The sequence below is a fragment of the Salvia splendens genome, chromosome 3, assembly GCF_004379255.2.
Source record: "Salvia splendens isolate huo1 chromosome 3, SspV2, whole genome shotgun sequence".
Classification (NCBI taxonomy): Eukaryota; Viridiplantae; Streptophyta; class Magnoliopsida; order Lamiales; family Lamiaceae; genus Salvia; species Salvia splendens.
Window position 1 is genome coordinate 37552727 of NC_056034.1, and position 19029 is coordinate 37571755.

At 38.0% G+C, this 19029-nt stretch overlaps 1 protein-coding gene and 2 long non-coding RNA genes across 3 annotated transcripts; 2 read left to right on the forward strand and 1 right to left on the reverse strand.

Moving 5' to 3' along the window:
• Positions 1 to 2745: 2745 nt before the first annotated feature.
• On the reverse strand, positions 2746 to 4050 carry LOC121795887. Its single transcript, XR_006049650.1, has 2 exons — positions 3408 to 4050; positions 2746 to 2867 (listed from the first exon to the last, which is right to left on the reverse strand). It is a non-coding gene; the product is annotated as an uncharacterized LOC121795887 (long non-coding RNA).
• LOC121795889 lies at positions 3223 to 4928 on the forward strand. Its single transcript, XR_006049652.1, has 3 exons — positions 3223 to 3276; positions 4273 to 4332; positions 4865 to 4928. It is a non-coding gene; the product is annotated as an uncharacterized LOC121795889 (long non-coding RNA).
• A 6673-nt stretch (positions 4929 to 11601) lies between these two features.
• LOC121793788 (adenylate isopentenyltransferase 5, chloroplastic-like) lies at positions 11602 to 13356 on the forward strand. The gene is made up of 2 exons (XM_042191817.1): positions 11602 to 11724; positions 11822 to 13356. The coding sequence occupies exon 2, from the start codon at positions 11850 to 11852 to the stop codon at positions 12822 to 12824; it is 975 nt and encodes a 324-aa protein (XP_042047751.1). The 5' UTR covers positions 11602 to 11724; positions 11822 to 11849; the 3' UTR covers positions 12825 to 13356.
• Positions 13357 to 19029: the final 5673 nt, after the last annotated feature.

Genomic DNA, 19029 nt, shown 5'->3' on the forward strand with positions numbered 1-19029 from the left:
GCGTTCCTTCTAGAACACAATATGAACTCTAACTTAGAAGTACAGTATGAACATTTATCGCTTTCCTGAGTGACGAAAAAAAAAGGATGCGATAAGAATGAAACTTCGTCACGAGAAAAGTAATCCAACACAGAACAAAACGATGCTTCTAGAAATGTGGTAGGGGTTAGATGCCATTCTCTACGTTCCAATGACATGAATAATCTGGGTTAGGCATTGTCTTTCTTGACAATCCAATCACTCCAAAGGATCATACCCTTGACCCAACTAAGCGATGTACAAATACATAGCAAGAGAATATGATTACAATGTAAACAAAGAACCTAGCTCTACAATATAAATAAACAGAAACGACGTGTTACGAGGATGAGCGTTATGACGAACCGGGAGTACCAAAGAGTCATAATCCCCACATATGGTCATCTGACGTGATCGTAAGGTGCAAGTAGCTTGTGACCAAAGTTTCTCATAACTCAGTTACCGTTCTTTATGAAGAATTAACAAGGGAGTATCACCATTGTAGTTAACCAAAAAGATTCATCAGCAACTCTTACTTGGATTCCCATGAATTTCATTTTCTCGCATCCCCCTTGATCAAAATACTTTTGTTGAATTAAGACCTTAAATGACTCCTTTTGCAAGGTAACGTGCCATTATTTCCCTCTTCTATGTCAGGGTTGTGAATCACTTTCAGTTCTGAGCTTGCTCCCTCCTGTTTTCTAATAACCTCCAATGACTACGGTCCTTCTTTACTCGTTCTGTATAAAAGCAATACTTTGACTACCTAAATTCTTGCCACCAAACTCCTATACTAGGAGTTACTTTATTTATAGCCTTCAGAATGATCATGCTTCTTAAGCAATTGTTTCTTCAATGATAATATGTTATTCAAAGATCATTAGTGGACTTTTGTGTGTTCAAAAGTGCTTCTTGACAAGCTCTTTATTTTATATGAGTATTTCCCTCTTATTAATTCCACTACAATTATTCCATCATGCTTTGAGCTCTTCAGTAACTCCAAGTCTAGCAATTTGTTTTCTCCCTGAACTAGTTTGCTCTGGTTGTCTTCTCTACTAGTTAATTTCCGTGATTTGGTTATAAACTTTGTGAATTCATTAACGTGATATAGTATCGCGATGTTGTTGACCCAAAAGGGTAGTTCCTTGATTTTCTTCTTTCTCAAATCCACTTGAGACCAATCATTTTCAGTCTTACTATATTGGAACAGCCATCTGGTGAGACCTTAAACCTTTTAATTTGACCCTTTGTGTTTTCAGACATTCTTATTAACAAGCTCTTTGTTTTACATGAGTACTCTCATCTTCTGAATTCAAATATGACTGTTGTCTCTTGATTTGAGCTTTTCTGCAAGCTCCATGTTAAAGCTGGCACATTGTTTCTCCCTTTGCTAGTTTCCTCTTGTTGCCCTCTTTATTAGTTAGTTTTCCTGAATTGCTTATAAACTCTAAAAATTTCGTTGATATGATCTTCTATCACAGTGTTGTCGAGCAAATTGCAATTGTTTGTTTTTCCTCTTCTTTTCAAATCCATTTGTAACCAACCATCTCAGGTCTTCCTGTTATCATCTGGGGATACTTGAACTTTTCTACTTGATTGTTCATTTTGAATATTATTGACAACCTATTGTTGACATCTACATTCTCTTCCTCATACCCTCACTTTCGCAATTTATTCCATCTGACAAGCTCTTCCCAAAATAAAATTCTCAAGTTCTATGGGTATAGCTCAAGCCCTTTGAAGTTGTATCTTTTCTTTTCTGGGAGTGAGCATAATGAGCCCAATTGAGCCTAGTCTTTGCACTTCATGAAAACCCTTGTTGCAAGCTACTGGTGAAAGTTTGTGGTGAACCAAACACTAACGTAATTGAAATAATTATAATCGTTTTATTTTCATGACTACTTTGGAGCCTACACAAAGCAAGAACGATTCGAATATTTCTCTTGGAATCCCAAATTCAGTTCCTATCAAAGTTAAAACGGTTAGATCACCTCTATATTTCCTCCCGTGAGACCCTCATGGGAGGCAAGACGCTGACCACTGCAGAAAAAAAAAAAAACCTACGTCGTGAACGTTGAACCGAATTGAAATTTAACATCGGAGAGAAGGTCTTTTTGAAAGTATCTCCTTCTAAAAGAATAACCAGATTTGGACTCGAAGGTAAGCTAAAACCACGATTCATTGGACCCTATGAAATTCTGAATGAAGTGGGTCCAGTAGCATATCGCTTGGCATTACCACCCAACATTAGGAACGTACACAACGTATTCCATGTCTCCCAACTTCGAAGGTACGTGTTTGACCTGGAAAAAAAAATGTGATGCGTCACGAAGAAATCGCTCTAGAGCCTAACCTGAGTTACGAAGAAAAGCCGGTAGAAATACTAGACCGAAAGGTGCAGCACTTCGGAACAAGTCGATTACTACACTGAAGGTTTTGTGGAAAAACCACGGACAAGAAGAGGCAACATGGGAGCTAGAGGAGAAATATCCCGAGCCTTTAGTCTAAGTACTTCCTAAATTTCGGGACGAAATTTCTTTAAGGGGGGTAGAATGTAACAACCCGAACTTTCGTACCTTATTTTTATTATTAGCCTAAAGATAAATAATAAGTGATCGTTGTAGTATTCGAAATCTGCCATTTTCATGTATGCTAATTTATCTTGGAATTATAAATAATCGTCGCTTCGTTCTCGAACGAATATTTCAAGTAAAAAAAAAAAACTAATAACACCAAATAAAAATTTTAATGTCCGATACATCCAACAAAAGTCCAACAAAATTTAATTTATACATCGTATGGAAGCGGGTACTTCAACATGGACGGCCACAAACTTGAACCGATTATACCTACATCAAATTAAATGATTAAGTAAGCAAATACTCAAATAATTAATAAAATAATAATAATAATAATAATAATAATAATAATAATAATAATAATAATAATAATAATTTAATCAAACTTGGCCACCAAGTTTGTAAATCAAGTATTTAATGATTCTTTGATATTTTCCACATCCTTCCCTCTCTCCCACGAATCTCTCTCCCACTCCCTAAATATCTCCCACCATTCCCTCTATATTTTTTCTTTTTAAAAATAAAAATAAAAATAAATAATCTTTCTCTCTATCTCTGCAATCAAGATTCAAGAAGAGAAGACTTTTCCTCTCAACCTTAATTCAAGAGACCGAGAACCCAACCCGACGGGGGAAAACTACCGTTCATTCGCTAAGAATTTGCTCAAAATCCGTTCAAGGTATATGATCCCTTGTTTCCTCAATTTCAGTCACATTCTTTGCATATCATGTAACCAACGCAACATACGACAACGATAACTAAACCAAACTAGTAACTCGGGCAACTCAATTAAAAGAAACGAACTTTAACTTCACCAAAACAAGTAAGAACTTATCGGCAAGTCAGAAATCGAGAATTTCGGGGTGGTGCGGGGCTGTTCGGTTAGTTGCGGTGATATTCGGGGCTGCACGACCACCGGCGAGCAGCGTCTTCCTAGCGAGGTGACTGCGCGGCAACGACGGACGGCGACAGCAGCGTCTTCCGGCGGCGACGGAGCAGCGGCTGCAGTGGCTGGACGATGACGACGAATCGGCGGCGGCGTGAGCATAGCCGTGAGTCAGAGAGAGGGGGGGAGAAGAGAGGAAGAGAGGAGAGAGAGAGAGAAGAGGGAGGAGACGTCGGCAGACGGTGGTGCTGAGGATGGCGACGGCGGGAGGCGGCGGTGAGGCTGGAGAAGAGAAGCTGCTGCGTATTTGTGAAATGAGGAAGAAGAAGACTTAGGTCTTTAACATATGGTTTCTTTAATTTGGGCTTAAGTCTTGGGCTAATGAATTAAATGGTTTTGGGCCATTAATATAACTAGCATTAGGCTATGCAATTAATTCGAGCCCAACCTCCTTCATATTAATTTTGGGGCTGCATTACATTTTGGGTGTGAGGCCCATTTTCGAATTTAATTAATTTTTGGGCTAAAATAAATAAAAGAGAGTCTTCTTCTAGTTTAGAAAATAATATCTTTGGGAGTAAATCTAATATTAGTGATAATGTTAATTATGTTAATAAATATAATAATAATAATTATTATTATTATTATAATAATTATAATTATAATAATAATACTAATAAAAATAATAATAAAAATAAGATTAATAATAAGGTTAAACCTTGAAATTTTTATTTAATTAGTTTTTTTTACTAAATTAGTATTTTCTTTCCTATTGTGTTGTTTCAAAAGGTTATCTCCGCGAGTAAGGTCGGAGTAAGAAATTCAAGTTAAAGGAACTAAACGAACAAGGTGAGTTTTCTTATACTAAAATACAAATCGTATTTTGTGAAAACACAAACACATGTTCGTGGATGTTTTAAAGATGTTGTCTTGCCATAAATGTTTTGTGTATGATGCCTATCTGTTTGGCTAAGGCCAAGTGAATTATGAAAGATGATATATGTGAATCGATTCGATTTTGAGTCCTAGTAGGGTGGTGTCCCTACTGGGAACCTCTGACCGTGAACGGCAGAGAAGATGACCGTGGAAGGTGGCCACCTTCCCGGTACATGGTAACCTCTGACATGATGGGCAGGGAAGGTGACCGTGTGAGAACACCATCTCAACGGCACAATGTGATCAGATATGGCTAAGTACAGGAAAAAGGGGTTGCAACCCAATGTGAATATTTTTAGTAAGCTCGGGTCTTTTCAATAACACCCCCGAGTGTTACTGTGATGATGGCTTGACAATATTTTCAAATGTATATGTGTAATTTTCGGCAATGTGTTCACTGAGTACTTTTTTGTACTCAACCCTGCATATATTTCTAAATGTGCAGGTTGAGCAGCGAAGTGGTGGAGGAAGTGCTATTGAGACAAGACATTTAATTCAGTCAGATTTTGACTCTCGGAGGTTCATGTCTTCATACATGGAACCGCGTTCATTTGCTTCCGTTGTGCATCTTAAAAGTCTCAAGTCTATTTTGTTCAAAACTCTGATTTTATTTCGAGCTATTCCCATTTGTTTGGAGCTATGGTCAAAGTGTGTTGTTTTTCCCTTTCTTCCTCGCTTCTTTAACCCTCCCCTAGTCGCGATCAACCGTGTTTTCTATCCTTAGAAAATGCGGTCGTGACACATGCATCCATGCCATCACAGTTTGCTTGTATTAAATTATAATTAAACCCTAGTAAATGGGATTAATCACCTAGCATCCTATCATAATATATTACCAAGCTACCTAAAGATTAGTTTACTAACTACTACTCCAAAAGATAGATATTTAAACAGACGAATAACTTCAGTATACTTATTTAAGGACTAACGCAATTCCTTTAGATCTTGAACCTTCAATTCAACTTTTGACTCTATTCTCCTAATACTTATAAAGAGGAGATGTGCCGTCAAGTTAATATATTATGATAGAAGAATCTATGCTAACTTTAATCACTTATTTATTGATCCAACTCATACCCATGAAATGATTATTTAAATAATTAAAAAGAATTAAGTGTGAAAGCATATTATAAGCCTTTAACCTTTTTCCCCAACATATATATAGATTTTAATGAAATCTTTTCCGTACAATAAATGCACGTGATCATCATATATAGTCATGAAGCCTATATTTTTCAAAAGCTTACTGATGATAAAAATCTTGAAAACAAAATCTTCAAACAGGAATTTTACAAAATGAACATATCCTCAATAAAACACACACATATACATATACGATGATAGAATAAGAGCATCCGCAATGGGGCAGACGATGCACGCAATGGGGCAGACGATGCCCGATGCATCGTCCGCCTATTGTGGGCGAAGCGGACGATGGCGCGGATGATGCAACGAGTTTTCGTTTTTTTTCTTTCGAATTTGTATCTATTTAAACCTCGTTTGTCATTCTATTTTTCATACGAACATTTCTCTCATCTCTCACATTCCATACGAATATTTCGATAATATCTCACAAACAAAAATGAACCACGGCGACGACTGGAGTACCTCAGAGGGCGTTAGTCGGACCTTGACGCGAGCTTTATTCGATGCCGTCAATGACGCAATGGCAGATTGCTTAGCCGAAATGCAGTGCGAGGAGGAGGCGGCGGCGGAGCAGGTGGCGGTGGCAGAGCAGATTCCCAGGCCTATTCGACGTTGGACATTTGTCCGCCGCGAACACGTCGTAGCTCACAAACGTCTATTTGCAGACTATTTTGCCGAGCAACCACGGTGGGGCCCGACTGTTTTTCACCGCAGGTTTAGAATGCATCGTTATCTTTTTCTCAGCATTGTTCAGACGTTGGAGTCACGTGATGAATACTTCCAGTATCGGGAAGATGGCATCGGTAGACCCGGACTTACGCCGTTGTAGAAGTGCACGATTGCACTCCGGCAGTTGGCCTACTACACCACGACGGACATGTTCGACGAGTACCTTCACGTCGGGGAGACAACTGGCCGCGAGTGCCTGAAGAGATTTTGTAGGGAGTTGTGGAGGCTTACAACGACACATATTTGCGAAAGCCGACTGCTGTGGATTGCCAGGGCCTGATGAAGATGCACGAGACGGAGCACGGCTTTCCTGGGATGCTAGGGAGCATTGAATGTATGCACTGGGAGTGGAAGAATTGTCCGAGGGCGTGGAGAGGCCAATTTACTAGTGGATACAATGGCAGCCACCCGACGATGATCCTCGAAGCTGTCGCTGAGTATCGGCTCTAGATCTGGCATGCTTACTTCCGTGTAGCGGGGTCGAACAACGACATCAACGTCCTCAACGCATCCACCCTCTTCACCGAGCAATGCAATGGCAACGGCCCGGCCATCGAGTTCACTGCCAACAGGCGCCAATATCACATGGGGTACTACTTGGCCGATGACATATACCTAAGGTGGCCTGTTTTTCTGAAGACGATCAGTTGCTCAATGGGTGAGAAGAGAGTTTTATTTGCGCAAAAGTAGGAGGCGGCGCGGAAGGATGTGGAGCGGGCATTTGGTGTGCTCCAATCAAGGTGGGCAATAGTGAAAGGGCCGGCGCGTCTCTGGTTCAAGGAAGTCATCGCCGATGTCATGTATGCGTGCATGATAGTCGAACACAAAGGTGGAAGCGTCACCGATTGGGCCGATGATGAAGGTAGATCTAGCTCCAGCATGGCAACCGCGGCCCACGCTCGAGGATTACCGACGGGCTTCAATGAGGTTCTGTCTAGACAGGCATCAATGCGCAACCAACAAGACCATGCTCAATTCATGAACGACATGGTTGAAGAAGTTTGGGCCCGTAACCGCCGTCGTTAAGAATGCGTATTTTTTAATCCGTATTGTAATGTATTAATTTTAAATGAAATGAAGGTTTTTTTTCCAATTTTTGTAGTTATTTAAATATTCAAATAAAGAAAATGCTTAGGGCGACCTTTAGGGAGGCTTATATGGCGCCCCACTGCAGGTGGAAGGGTAGGAGGATAAAATGCTGAAGTGGCGGTGCATAGGACGGGCTTTAGGGCGTCCCTTAGGGCGCCCCATTGCTAATGCTAATAAAACATTATAAAGACGTACAGTTTGCAGTAAAGGATTTTCCCGCGTCAATAACTTTTATACCTATATAAAAATAAATCAAGTAACTTCGCATCCTCTTAGAGCATCCGCAGCGGTGGCGGTCGTCGCCACCGCCGTCCGTGCCAGCGGCAAGGAGAAGGGTCGCCGCCGCTGCGCTCGCGCCGCTGACACGGCGCTGCTCAATGTATCGAGCACGTCCGTGCCAGCGGACGCACACGTGGCGGCACGGGATTGGGCAACGGCGTAGCCGTTGCATTCAAATTTTTTTTTAAAATCGGTATTTAATTATAAATAATGCTAAAAAATAAAAAAAAAATCCCAAAAATATGGCCGTTTTTTCCCGTTTTTTTCTGAATTTTTTTGATTTTTTTTGATTTTTTTTCCCAAAATCATCTATAAATACACACATTCATCACTCATTTATCACATCAATTCATCTCTCATTCATCTCTCATTCATAATTCTTATACAAACTATCAACACATTCAACCTTCACTCAAAACATCAAATGGATTTCACTCATCTCATGGCGGAAGCGGAGCGCGAAGAACAAGAATACTACGAACAACATCGTGCCGCTTACGAAGCATATGTCGCGGCGAATACCCCCGCTCATCCTCCTCAACGCACTAGATCAAATCGGCGCTACATCCATCGTGACCGGGAGGGAGCCCACGAAAGGCTCGTTGCCGACTACTTTGCCGACCATCCGCGGTTTCCGGCAGATTACTTCAGGCGTTTAATTTTATTTAGGATTTTAATTATGTAATGTTTAATTTTATTTATCATTTGTAATATTTATTGTGGTTTTTAAATGAATTTTAATATTATGGAAATGTTATTGTTTAATTGAATTTTAAATTAATTGTGCTCGTACTTGCGGAAGAGCACAGTTGTGGGTGTTGTGCTCTTGCCAGAGAGCAGGCATGAATAGTACCGCCCGGGCCCACAACCGTGCCGCTGGCAAGAGCACGGTTGTGGATGCTCTTATCTTTTAGGGTTAATAGGTATAGTATATATATTAATTTAGTTACCCAGGACGGACACCTTTATTTTGCGATTCAATTTAAGCTTTCTAGTGAATATGACAGCAAAATTCTTTGAGATAAACCGATCGACCTAAGTTAGTCAATTTAATTAATTAGGAAATTAAAAATTAAGTAATCGTCGAGCAAAAAGTTGAGGCTTAGGATTTATTAGTATAATTAAGGTGGGGTGCCTAGATAAGATATAATTAATTAGTAATTAATTGTGGTAGCTAAGCACTGTATATATGTACTAGAATGATTCTCGCCGCTACTTTTTGGAAAACAACTTGCCCACCTAATGTTGATAATTAATGTGATCAGTGCTTATAGTTAAATGGCAAGATAATGACAAACCTGAACAAACTGCAATAAAGCTATTAACTAATTAATTATACGCAGTGTAATTATCTGCCAATTTTTTTATTTGTTGTGCTAGCTAGTGTTCTTTGTTTATTTTATTTCTCTTTTGATATTTAGGTAAATCTTGCATTTGATTGTAATAATACACAGGAAATGAATATCTGTTATTTATATTATTTCCTAATACATTTTAAATTCATTTTATGTTAGATTTGAAACCACTATGCATAAAATGGAAAATTGACAATAGCTGGCTAGAAAATTGACATGAAATGAACTGCGCCATTGGACGTGCTAAGTCCTATCTTTAGATTAACATGGTAGTTATATTCATGCTTTGTTGTTTGTCCTTGATTTTTATGTGGTTTATACCTTAATCAGTGCTTTTGTTTTTATAGGGAGTTGATTTTTTGTAGTATTTTATTTTTTGGCTTTGTTTTGCATTTGTTTTTTGTTCTATAAAAAATTCTTACTGACTGATTTTGATGTTGTAATTTATTTTGGTTTATACCTTAATCAGTGCTTTGTTTTTATAGGGAGTTGATTTTTTGTTGTATTTTATTTCTGGCTTTGTTTTGCATTTTTTATTTCTATAAAAAGTTCTTACTGACTGATTTGATGAACTACTTTTCACTACACCTCAGTGAAACAAGAACTGAAGAAAAATGCAACAAAACAAGAATGATTACATATGAACTTGATAATCAATTAACTTCTAATAAGGGTAAAATTAAGGTACGACTATTTTAGACCACGAAGATTTATTGGAATCTTAGATCATTGCGTGACACGACAATTGCCATGCCTACTTTTAGAATAATAAACAGAGACTAGGTCTTGATGTCTTTTATTTTTATTTATGGAAGTAGCCAATATCTGTAGGTAGTAGGACAACATAAACATTACGGTAGGATAAGAAAACCTAATTATTCATATATAAATCAGTCAATCACATAAGCTACTATGCATATCAATGGCCATTCAGGGTTTTTCTATTTTTGTTCTATTTTTGGGCTGTTCTAAATTTGTTGTTTATTTTATTATACTTTTATAATTTATTTTTATACATAAACAAATGCATGCTAGTAGTTATATAAAGCGGAGATAATAACATGGAATAACATATGCAGTAGTCTACTGTAGACCAGCATTCTTCAACAAAAATAGAAATGTATTGTTTACTCAAAATTATACGAACGAATCTCTTAAGGGGGTAGAATTAGAAGTAGACTTAACTTCTAATCCCAATTGGAAGCAACTTCAAAGAAATTCAATCCCTTAAAGGGTAGAGAAATTGACTCAAATAAAGCAACCGAAATTATATCTAAAATTAGAAAATAACCAACAGATAAACTCTCATCACAAGTCTTCATTTTTATCGCAAGAGACCTTAAACATGCATTAATTAAGGATTTTGTTTATAAAAGCATGCTATAGGGTTTAGTCTTCATCTTCATCCCAAACAACTAGTACTATGAATTATGTTGATGCAAGAATCATTTATTACTATGAATTATAGCATTAAGCGAAAATCGTGGGTGAATATATACGCAATTCCTTTCCAAGGGTAATTGCAATCCGAGATTTCTAGAGAGGATTGTCATTAAGTGAAAGGATTATTTGATTTCTTTGATTATTAAGGAAAGAAAATGGACGCATGTGTATATTTATGGTTTGATATATTATGGACTATAAAAATCAAATCAAATTGTTATAATTAATTATTTAATTTGATTTTGGTATTACTTGGTCAAAAAGAAATTGTCCTAATTAAATAGTCACTTTGATGGAAAGAGCTTTAATGTTTTATAATAAGGGTTTGTCCTCTCTCTGCCTATATATACAAGTGTGGTGATCTATCAAATCACAGAGAACACATAAACAAAGGAAAGAGAGAGAAACAAATCATTGGAGTTGGAGTTGGAGTTGCGCTACTACGCCAAAGAAAATTTGAGGAAGTCCTCTTCATCTTCCCCAATCGCTTCCGCTCTGGATCGTCAAGGTAAGTTTTCGATCCATTATGTTTATGGTTAATTACGTGAAATACATGTTATTCAAAGATCTTGCTCAATTTATATTCAATTATGTAATCTTGAATATATGATGATAATTAATTTCTCACATGACATTTATTTTGTACATGAGATTTAAGAAAATAATATTGAAAGAGTAAAGAGTTAAGTGGATATATAGTAAAAAAAGAAGAGATAATAAAGTAGTTGAATGAATAAAGTAAAAACGAGAAAATATATTTTTTTTTGCTAAAAAAGAAAACAATTCATTTAGATGGGATGTCTTGAAAAGAAAGGTGATTCACTTATAGTGGAAACGAAGGAGTATATTGTAAAATTATTATCATAATATCATGGTTCTCAAAGCATACATGGTTTATTTATTAGTACACTTATATCAACTCAAAGCTTAATCTTTAAACTATAAACACAAACATTTTTGTGTTTTAAGATCGTAGTCAGTGTACCCGTGGCACGCCGAAGTAGCTCACAATATATTCAAATGAAGATACGGTTGACACGTGTAAAGCATTGACCAGTTTACTTGCATGGGTACACTCTCCCCCTCCAACTAGTATAAATACATCACACCACTCAAACCAATTCAAACAACAAAGTATTAACTTATCAACAACACTTTCTCCATACTTATCTTCACTCCATCACTACGCATAATTACAGTTGCCAATAAATCTCCCCATTTTCAGCAGCGGTTCGCCGCATCTGTGTCAAACACACATCCAAAGGTGCATATAGTGATCCATGATTGTTTCATTTAATTCAAATTTGATTATGTGTTGGTTTTTTGATTAAAAAAACTGATTAATTTTGGTAATGAAACAGGAGTAAAACAGAGTATAAAGATATAAGCATGAATATTTCACTCTCGGCCGCGTGCAAGCAAACGCAGCCGCCGATGGTGAACTTCCCCGGCGGTCTGATCAACCTCATTCCCCGCCCCCGGCGGAAGGAGAAGGTGGTGGTTGTAATGGGCGCCACCGGGACCGGAAAATCCCGGCTGTCGATCGAGCTGGCGATCCGATTCGACGCTGAAGTCATCAACTCCGACAAAATTCAAGTTTTCAAGGGACTCGACATAGTAACGAACAAAGTCACAGAGGAGGAATGCGGCCTCGTGCCGCATCACCTCCTCGGATTCGTGGAACCCACCGCGGACTACTGGGCACACGACTTCGTCCACCACGCCACCGCCGCCGCCGACGACATCACCGAGAGGGGGCGGACGCCCATCATCGCCGGCGGCTCCAACTCCTTCATCAAAGCGCTCATCAACGACGACCTTCACTTCCGGTCAAGGTACGACTGCTGCCTTCTGTGGGTCGACGTGGCGAAGCCTCTCCTCAACTCGTTCGTGTCTGCCCGAGTCGACCAGATGGTCGACTCGGGTCTGGTGGAGGAGGCGCGCGAGTTCTTCGACCCCGCTGGAGAGTACAGCCGCGGGATCCGCCGAGCCATCGGCGTGCCGGAGCTCGACGAGTACTTCAGGAGCGAGGGTCGCGCCTCCGCCGCCGCCAAGGCGAAGCTCCTCAGCAGAGGAATTGATCAGATCAAATTCAACACCCAAATCCTGGCCTCCCGCCAGCGGCAGAACATTCGGCGGCTGCTGAACATTCTGCGGCAGGCGGAGCACCTTCAGTGCCGGATGCACAAGCTCGACGCGACCGAGGTCTTTCGCAAACGCGGCGAGGAGGCGGAGGAGGCGTGGCAGAGGCTGGTGGCGGAGCCCAGCACCAGCCTCGTCGGCCAGTTTTTATACGAGGACCAGATGGTCTTCGCTGGGCCGCTGATGCTGGGCCCCGCAATCACTGCCCCCGTTGTAGTATGAACTACAAAGGCGGCGGAGGTACTAGTAAAAATACAAATAACGGTTGTGAGATTCGATTGATCACAGCAGTAGCGTAGGTGAATCTTTTTTTGAGATCCACGTGGCGGTGTTGTGGGCCCGCCACGTGGACGAAGGGTGGAATCTAGGCTTACCTTTTCTTCTGTTCCTTAAATTTCGTAACCTTTCATTTTGCAAAGGTTGTTGTCTCTATCTGTCAGTTTGAGAACCTGAACCTTGGTCGGCCGTACGGTTGGAAATCTTGGTGGAGAATTTGCTGCTGAAAAGGAAAAAAAAGGATGAAGAGCTATTCACTTTTTGTTTGTGAAAATATGAAATAAAAAATAAATGCAGTGAGTGCACTGCAGAATGGAGCAAAACAGTATACGGAGAAAAGAGGGAGGAGTGACTTAGTATTTATTTTTTGGTTTATTTCCTCCTATTTTTTTTCAAAGTTTTTTTTTAATAATTTGGGGTTTTGGGTATCTTTAATTATGATTGGTGTCTATTTGTGTAATCTAGCTGCTTTGTATAATGAGCTGTATTATTCGCGGATATGACAACTTTGTGGTATATATTTATTTGCTATAAATATATATGTATAAGTTGAATATATTCACTCAGTGGTTCTGTGAATATTTCATTTTCGTGAAGGTTAGAATTTTATTGATCTTGATGGCTTTGCTGGGAATCACATTCACGCGCAAAATCTTTTTACTTTTTGTTTTCCAGTCTTGTATTTTCATTCAATCACATCATTAATTATATAAGGATTATTTGAATGTAGTAGAACTTTCTGTATTTTTTGGTTTTTTTCTTGAAGTTATTTTTTAAAAATTCAAATACATCGAACTTTTAATTTGTCAGATTCTGTTGAAAGAAATCGGGGAAGAAAATCGAAAGTGAACTAAAAAATTAAAACTTACTCCCTATGTTCCATAGTAGTAAAATTATTTTTTTCGGTACGGAGATTAAGAAAGAGATTTTAAATATATTAAGTGAAGAGATAATAAAGTAGTAAAGATAGAAAAATAGAAAGAATAAAGTAAGAAAGTGAACAAAGTAAGTGGGAAAAATGTGTTACTTTTTGCTAAATAAGAAAATGTCTTACTATGATGGAACGTCCCAAAATGGAAAAATGACTTCACTACCGTGGAACGAATGAAGTACATAATAATTACATATCAATTGAAAGGAAGTAATGTTGGTGCTATCACTGAACAAACAACAAAAAATGAAGTAATTTGATGCTATTTTTTTTTAACCTGGATTAAATTAATTCATTTGGATATTTGGATTCAAATTAAATAAAACTACTTAAGCCTTTGTGAATGCATCTGCCCTTATTTTTCATATTTTATAGCTACTTTTTAGTTTCAATTCTTCTCATATGCTATTCCTTTCTCCTTTGAAATTTCGAATTTTCTAAATTCCACTCACCGAAAGCAAAATATTACAAAAAATGAAAAAATAATACTACTAGTTTGGATTGGATTCTATTTCCCAAAACGCGAAGGGCACACGGAATACAAATTAAGTATTGTGGTTTAGACATATTTTTTCGTTTATTTTATTCAAATTTGTTACATAAACCAATTAGGATACCTATTTAGGTTGAATGGTGGTTGATCAACTCAAAGTCTCAAAGACTCAAACCATACATATAAATAGAGCTCCGAGGTTATCTTCGTCCACAAAGTTTTCAATAATTAATTAAGTCTATGTTATTTTCATAACATATTGTAAATTTCTGAAAAATTTTATAGTTTTCAGTGACGGATTCAGAAAATGTAACTCATGTGGACAAAATTTTAATTCTACTTTATACAACTAAGACGCCATGCTCTCTGTAATATCTAACTCTACACCCCCATCACACAACTCATCAAACAATGACATAAAAACCTTGCAGCCCATTTCATTACAAGACCAATCACCAACTTCCGGCGCCGATAATTTTCCAATCAATACAAAAGAAATTCTCTCGAAAGCGCATTGCTTTTACACAAAGCCAAATGAATTCGAGCAAAAAATAAAAACTTTGAAAAAGGAAAAATTGTAGACGAAAAAATTGATTTTGATTCAATGCAAAAATTATGCTCAATCGAATTAGAAAATTAGAATTTTGTAAATCAGTAAACCAATTGCACCATTTGTGTCCATAAACGATTAAACAAACCTAAATCCATATACTAATAAGCATGGATTTGTTGTTGAAACATCATCATCCTCCAATCGAAAAATAAATAATTAATATTCTATTTGTCCACCAAAAATAGTACTCCCTCCGTTTCTTGTTAATAGAGACATTTCTTTTCGGCACATAGTTTAAAAATAGTGTGTTAAATGGATGGTGAATAAATGAAGAGAGAATAAAGTAAGAGAGATGAAGAGAGAATAAAATAAAAGAGAGAATTACTTTTTCCCAAAAATAGAAATGACACAATTATCTTGGAACTTCCTGAAATAATGACTCTATTAACATGGAACGGAAGGAGTATCATTAGTGGACGACAAGAGTCTTTAATGTGAAAATGGTAAAGAATGTAAGAGAAATAGATGTAGTGGATAATACGAGAGACAAAAAGAAAATATGGATAAAATAGGGTGTGTACAATTTTTTGTGGGACATCTCAAAACAACAAAAAAACACTATCCCTCTTTTACATTGTGAATATTGGAGCAACGTATCCAGACTAGTCCTAAAAATGTATGCAAATCAATATTCTTCTCAGTCCTAATCTTAACGAAATTAAAGGACTCCAAGGTACTTGTACGGCATAGGTGGGCATAGTTATATATACCTTTGATATAAATGATGGAAAAAATGGAATATTTTGTGAGGTACCTAGCTAACAGGTGACGACAATTATTTTGTGTCCATTCAAGTGATATTAACATGAGAATCAAAGGAAAGGCACAAAACAATCGTAATGGTAAGTGTTGCATCCACAAAAGAAATCCTAATGAATAAAAACTTCTTCTGACTAAAAAGATATATGGGCTATTGAATTTATATAATCAAAACAACAATATTGGATAAAAACGATTTCTATACATATATAAAAATGAATTTTAGAAAAATATAAAAAACTGTCATTATAGATATTTTAATTATATTAGGGAAGTAAAAAGATTTTTTATTTATATGATAATTGAGGAAAGTGGAAGTGAAAAGATTTTTGTGAGTTAAATTGAATACTCATCTAAAAAATTTGTTTAATATATAAAAAAATAATATTTGACGAAGATAGTGAGCCTGAAATTTGCTAATTAAAGCTCTATAAATACCATTTTTGTGAATCAAGAATAGATGAATAAGAATAACTTTGTTCGTCAAAAAGTTTTTATATGAAACAATAAAACATAAAGTTGATTAATAATGAAGGTTGGGCAGTGAAGAGGAGGGGAGAGCACGATGGGTGTCGACGGGGATGTAAGGAATAGTCAGTGGATCCAGGATTCTTAGTTTGAGGGTACGGAGTTGTATAACAAAGTAATTACGAATATAAAAAAATAATACTATTAAATATAAAAATAATTTAAATAGCAAGACTTTTTTTATTTGAGATATAAGTTGTACTAAAAAGTAGTATTATATAAATTGATAAAATAATAGAATATAATATAAAAAAAATCAAAGCATTTTATAAAAGTAAAATTTTTATTCAACACGAGTTTTACTGCAAATAAAATTACATAAAATGATAAAAGTGATAAGAGTATATTATAAAAATCAAAGCAATTAAAAATTAAAATAATTAAAGCATAGTAAACAACTTAATATCCAGAAAAGAAAATAGGAGTACAAATAATTACATAAATAAAAAAACAAATATGCGTGCAGAAAAAAAAAGAGTGCAAATTACTAGTATATAACTAAAAACATTAAAATGGACCGTAAAAACTGAAACATATGTGCCCCTGCCGAGAATAGATCCAGGTATGGTGGACAGAATGTGCAACCAAGTTGCCACTGGATCACGGTAGATATATGTAAATGCACAGCAAACATGATATTAATGTTGTCTGTTGGAAGGAAAAGATCACGAAGAATCAATGGGCTGATTTTCCTACAATCACAATTAATAGAAAGATTAGCATTTGATATTTACCATGTATATGGAATTAGGTTTAGGGTAATGAAATTTACCTTAATTGTATTATGCTTGTAAAGCCTATAAAAGGGCGTGTATAGCTGCTCCTTATAAAATAAGATCGAATGAAATTCTTCCCCAAAACCTTGTCTTAAACCTATTTTATCATGGCTTCAGAGTAGTGTTAGAACTAGGGCTCAGATTGTTACTTCATCATTGCCCATACCAATCCCGGCCAAATCAACAAAATCAGTGAGCAACCAATTCAAATCATACCAAAAACATGTCAGACGACAACACAAAACCAGCAACAGAGACAGAGTCATCAAACAACAAGATACGAGCGAGTAAGAACGTGACAATAGTGTTCAAACTCAATGGGGGAAATTACCCTTTATGGTCGCGGCTGATGAAAGTCGCGATTGGGAGCAGGGGAGGCTACTCCCATATAACCGGAAAGCCAACTCCACCATTGCCAGGGAGCAAGGAGTACGACGATTGGGAGGAGACGGACTTGATCGTTTTCTCCTGGATTGTGGATAACATCGAGAACGATATTATTGCTGACTTCGCTCATCAACAATCGGCCAAGGCGATTTGGGACAACCTAGCCACCACTTACGAGAGTGAGGCCGACCTCTACCTTGTTTACGACCTGGAAGATAAGGCAAATACAATCAAACAGGGGAATATGGATTTAGAGACATATTACCGCAAAATCCACGGAATGTGGATCAATATTGATCGGTGCCAAAAGCAACCGGTCGATTGCTGTGAGAAAGGCGTGAACCAGTTCAGAGTCTACACCAACACCAAGAGGTTACTCAGATTTCTCGCGGGACTAAACGATGAACACGAGGGAGTCCGGCGAGACATCCTCAAAGAAGTATCGCCCCCTCCTCTAGAAACTGCCTATGGGTGGGTTAAAAAGGAGGCGGCCCGACGACGGCTAGGGCCACCGGAATCCCCAAACCAGGTCACCCACGGTCACGGAGGAGGAGATACGCAGGGGATCGGACATGGACTGGCGACTCAAGGACATCGACCAGGTGGTCACCGAAATGGACCCCCGAGGCAAACCACCACCGCTCACCGCCCGGGGAACAAACCGGTGGACAAATCAAGATTGTGGTGTTCCCACTGTGGAATGCAAAAACACACGCGTGAAACGTGCTTCCAATTGCACGGATATCCCGAGTGGTGGGAAGAGAGACAAACGGCTAAAGCAAGAATGGTGGTCGGAATATCCGCCGGTGAAGAAATGGTTAAACCGGCTGGAAATCGCGACATAGTCGGACGGGGGAAACAAAGGGATGAACCAGAAGCTCCCAGCGGAGGCGGGAGCGGTGGAGGAGTAATCGGCGCCGGCAATTTCGCCGGCAAATCAAGGAGCAGGCAAGGGGAAGACGGCGCAGCTTTCAGAGGTAACGGGTTAGGGGTTGAGAACCCTAACCCATATTTCATGCTTATACCCCAAAAACACCACAATTCACATAAACCTCCCCTAGACTGTTCTAAATTATGCCCAGTACCCCATGTCTTGCATGCAAGCCCTCAAACATATTTTAAATTGCAAAATGGACCCCAGAAATAAGATATGTTACATCATTGCCCCCAGATTATAGATTATTGTGAAAAACCCCCTGATTGTTCAAAAAATGTGAAAATTAGTCCTATCCCATTGAAAAATCGATTTGAGCCTTTGGACCATATTTCTGCTGCATTTACAGTAAAACGGGATAATGGGGATGAGAAAAAGGGATGGATATTTGATTATGGAGCAACCGACACCATGACACCAAATAAGAGTGATTTTGTTAGTTTCAGTAATATCACTAAAACATACATACAGACTGCTAGTGGTGAATTGATTACCGTAGCTGGGGCAGGCACGATTGAAATATCCCCGACTTTGAGATTATCAAATTGTCTCTATGTTCCTACTTTGTCTCAGAGATTGATGTTCATTAGCCATGTAACTAAAGAATTAAACTGTACATTGCTGATGCACCCCGACTTCTGTATTTTGCAGGATATTCGGACGAGGAAGATACTTGGGCGTGGCACTGAGAGCCAAGGACTCTACTACGTGGATGAGATAGCTCAATAAG

Bases quoted from the DNA above. Each gene is read 5' to 3' on its own strand.
- LOC121793788 (XM_042191817.1), top strand. From the start codon at position 11,850: ATGAATATTTCACTCTCGGCCGCGTGCAAGCAAACGCAGCCGCCGATG.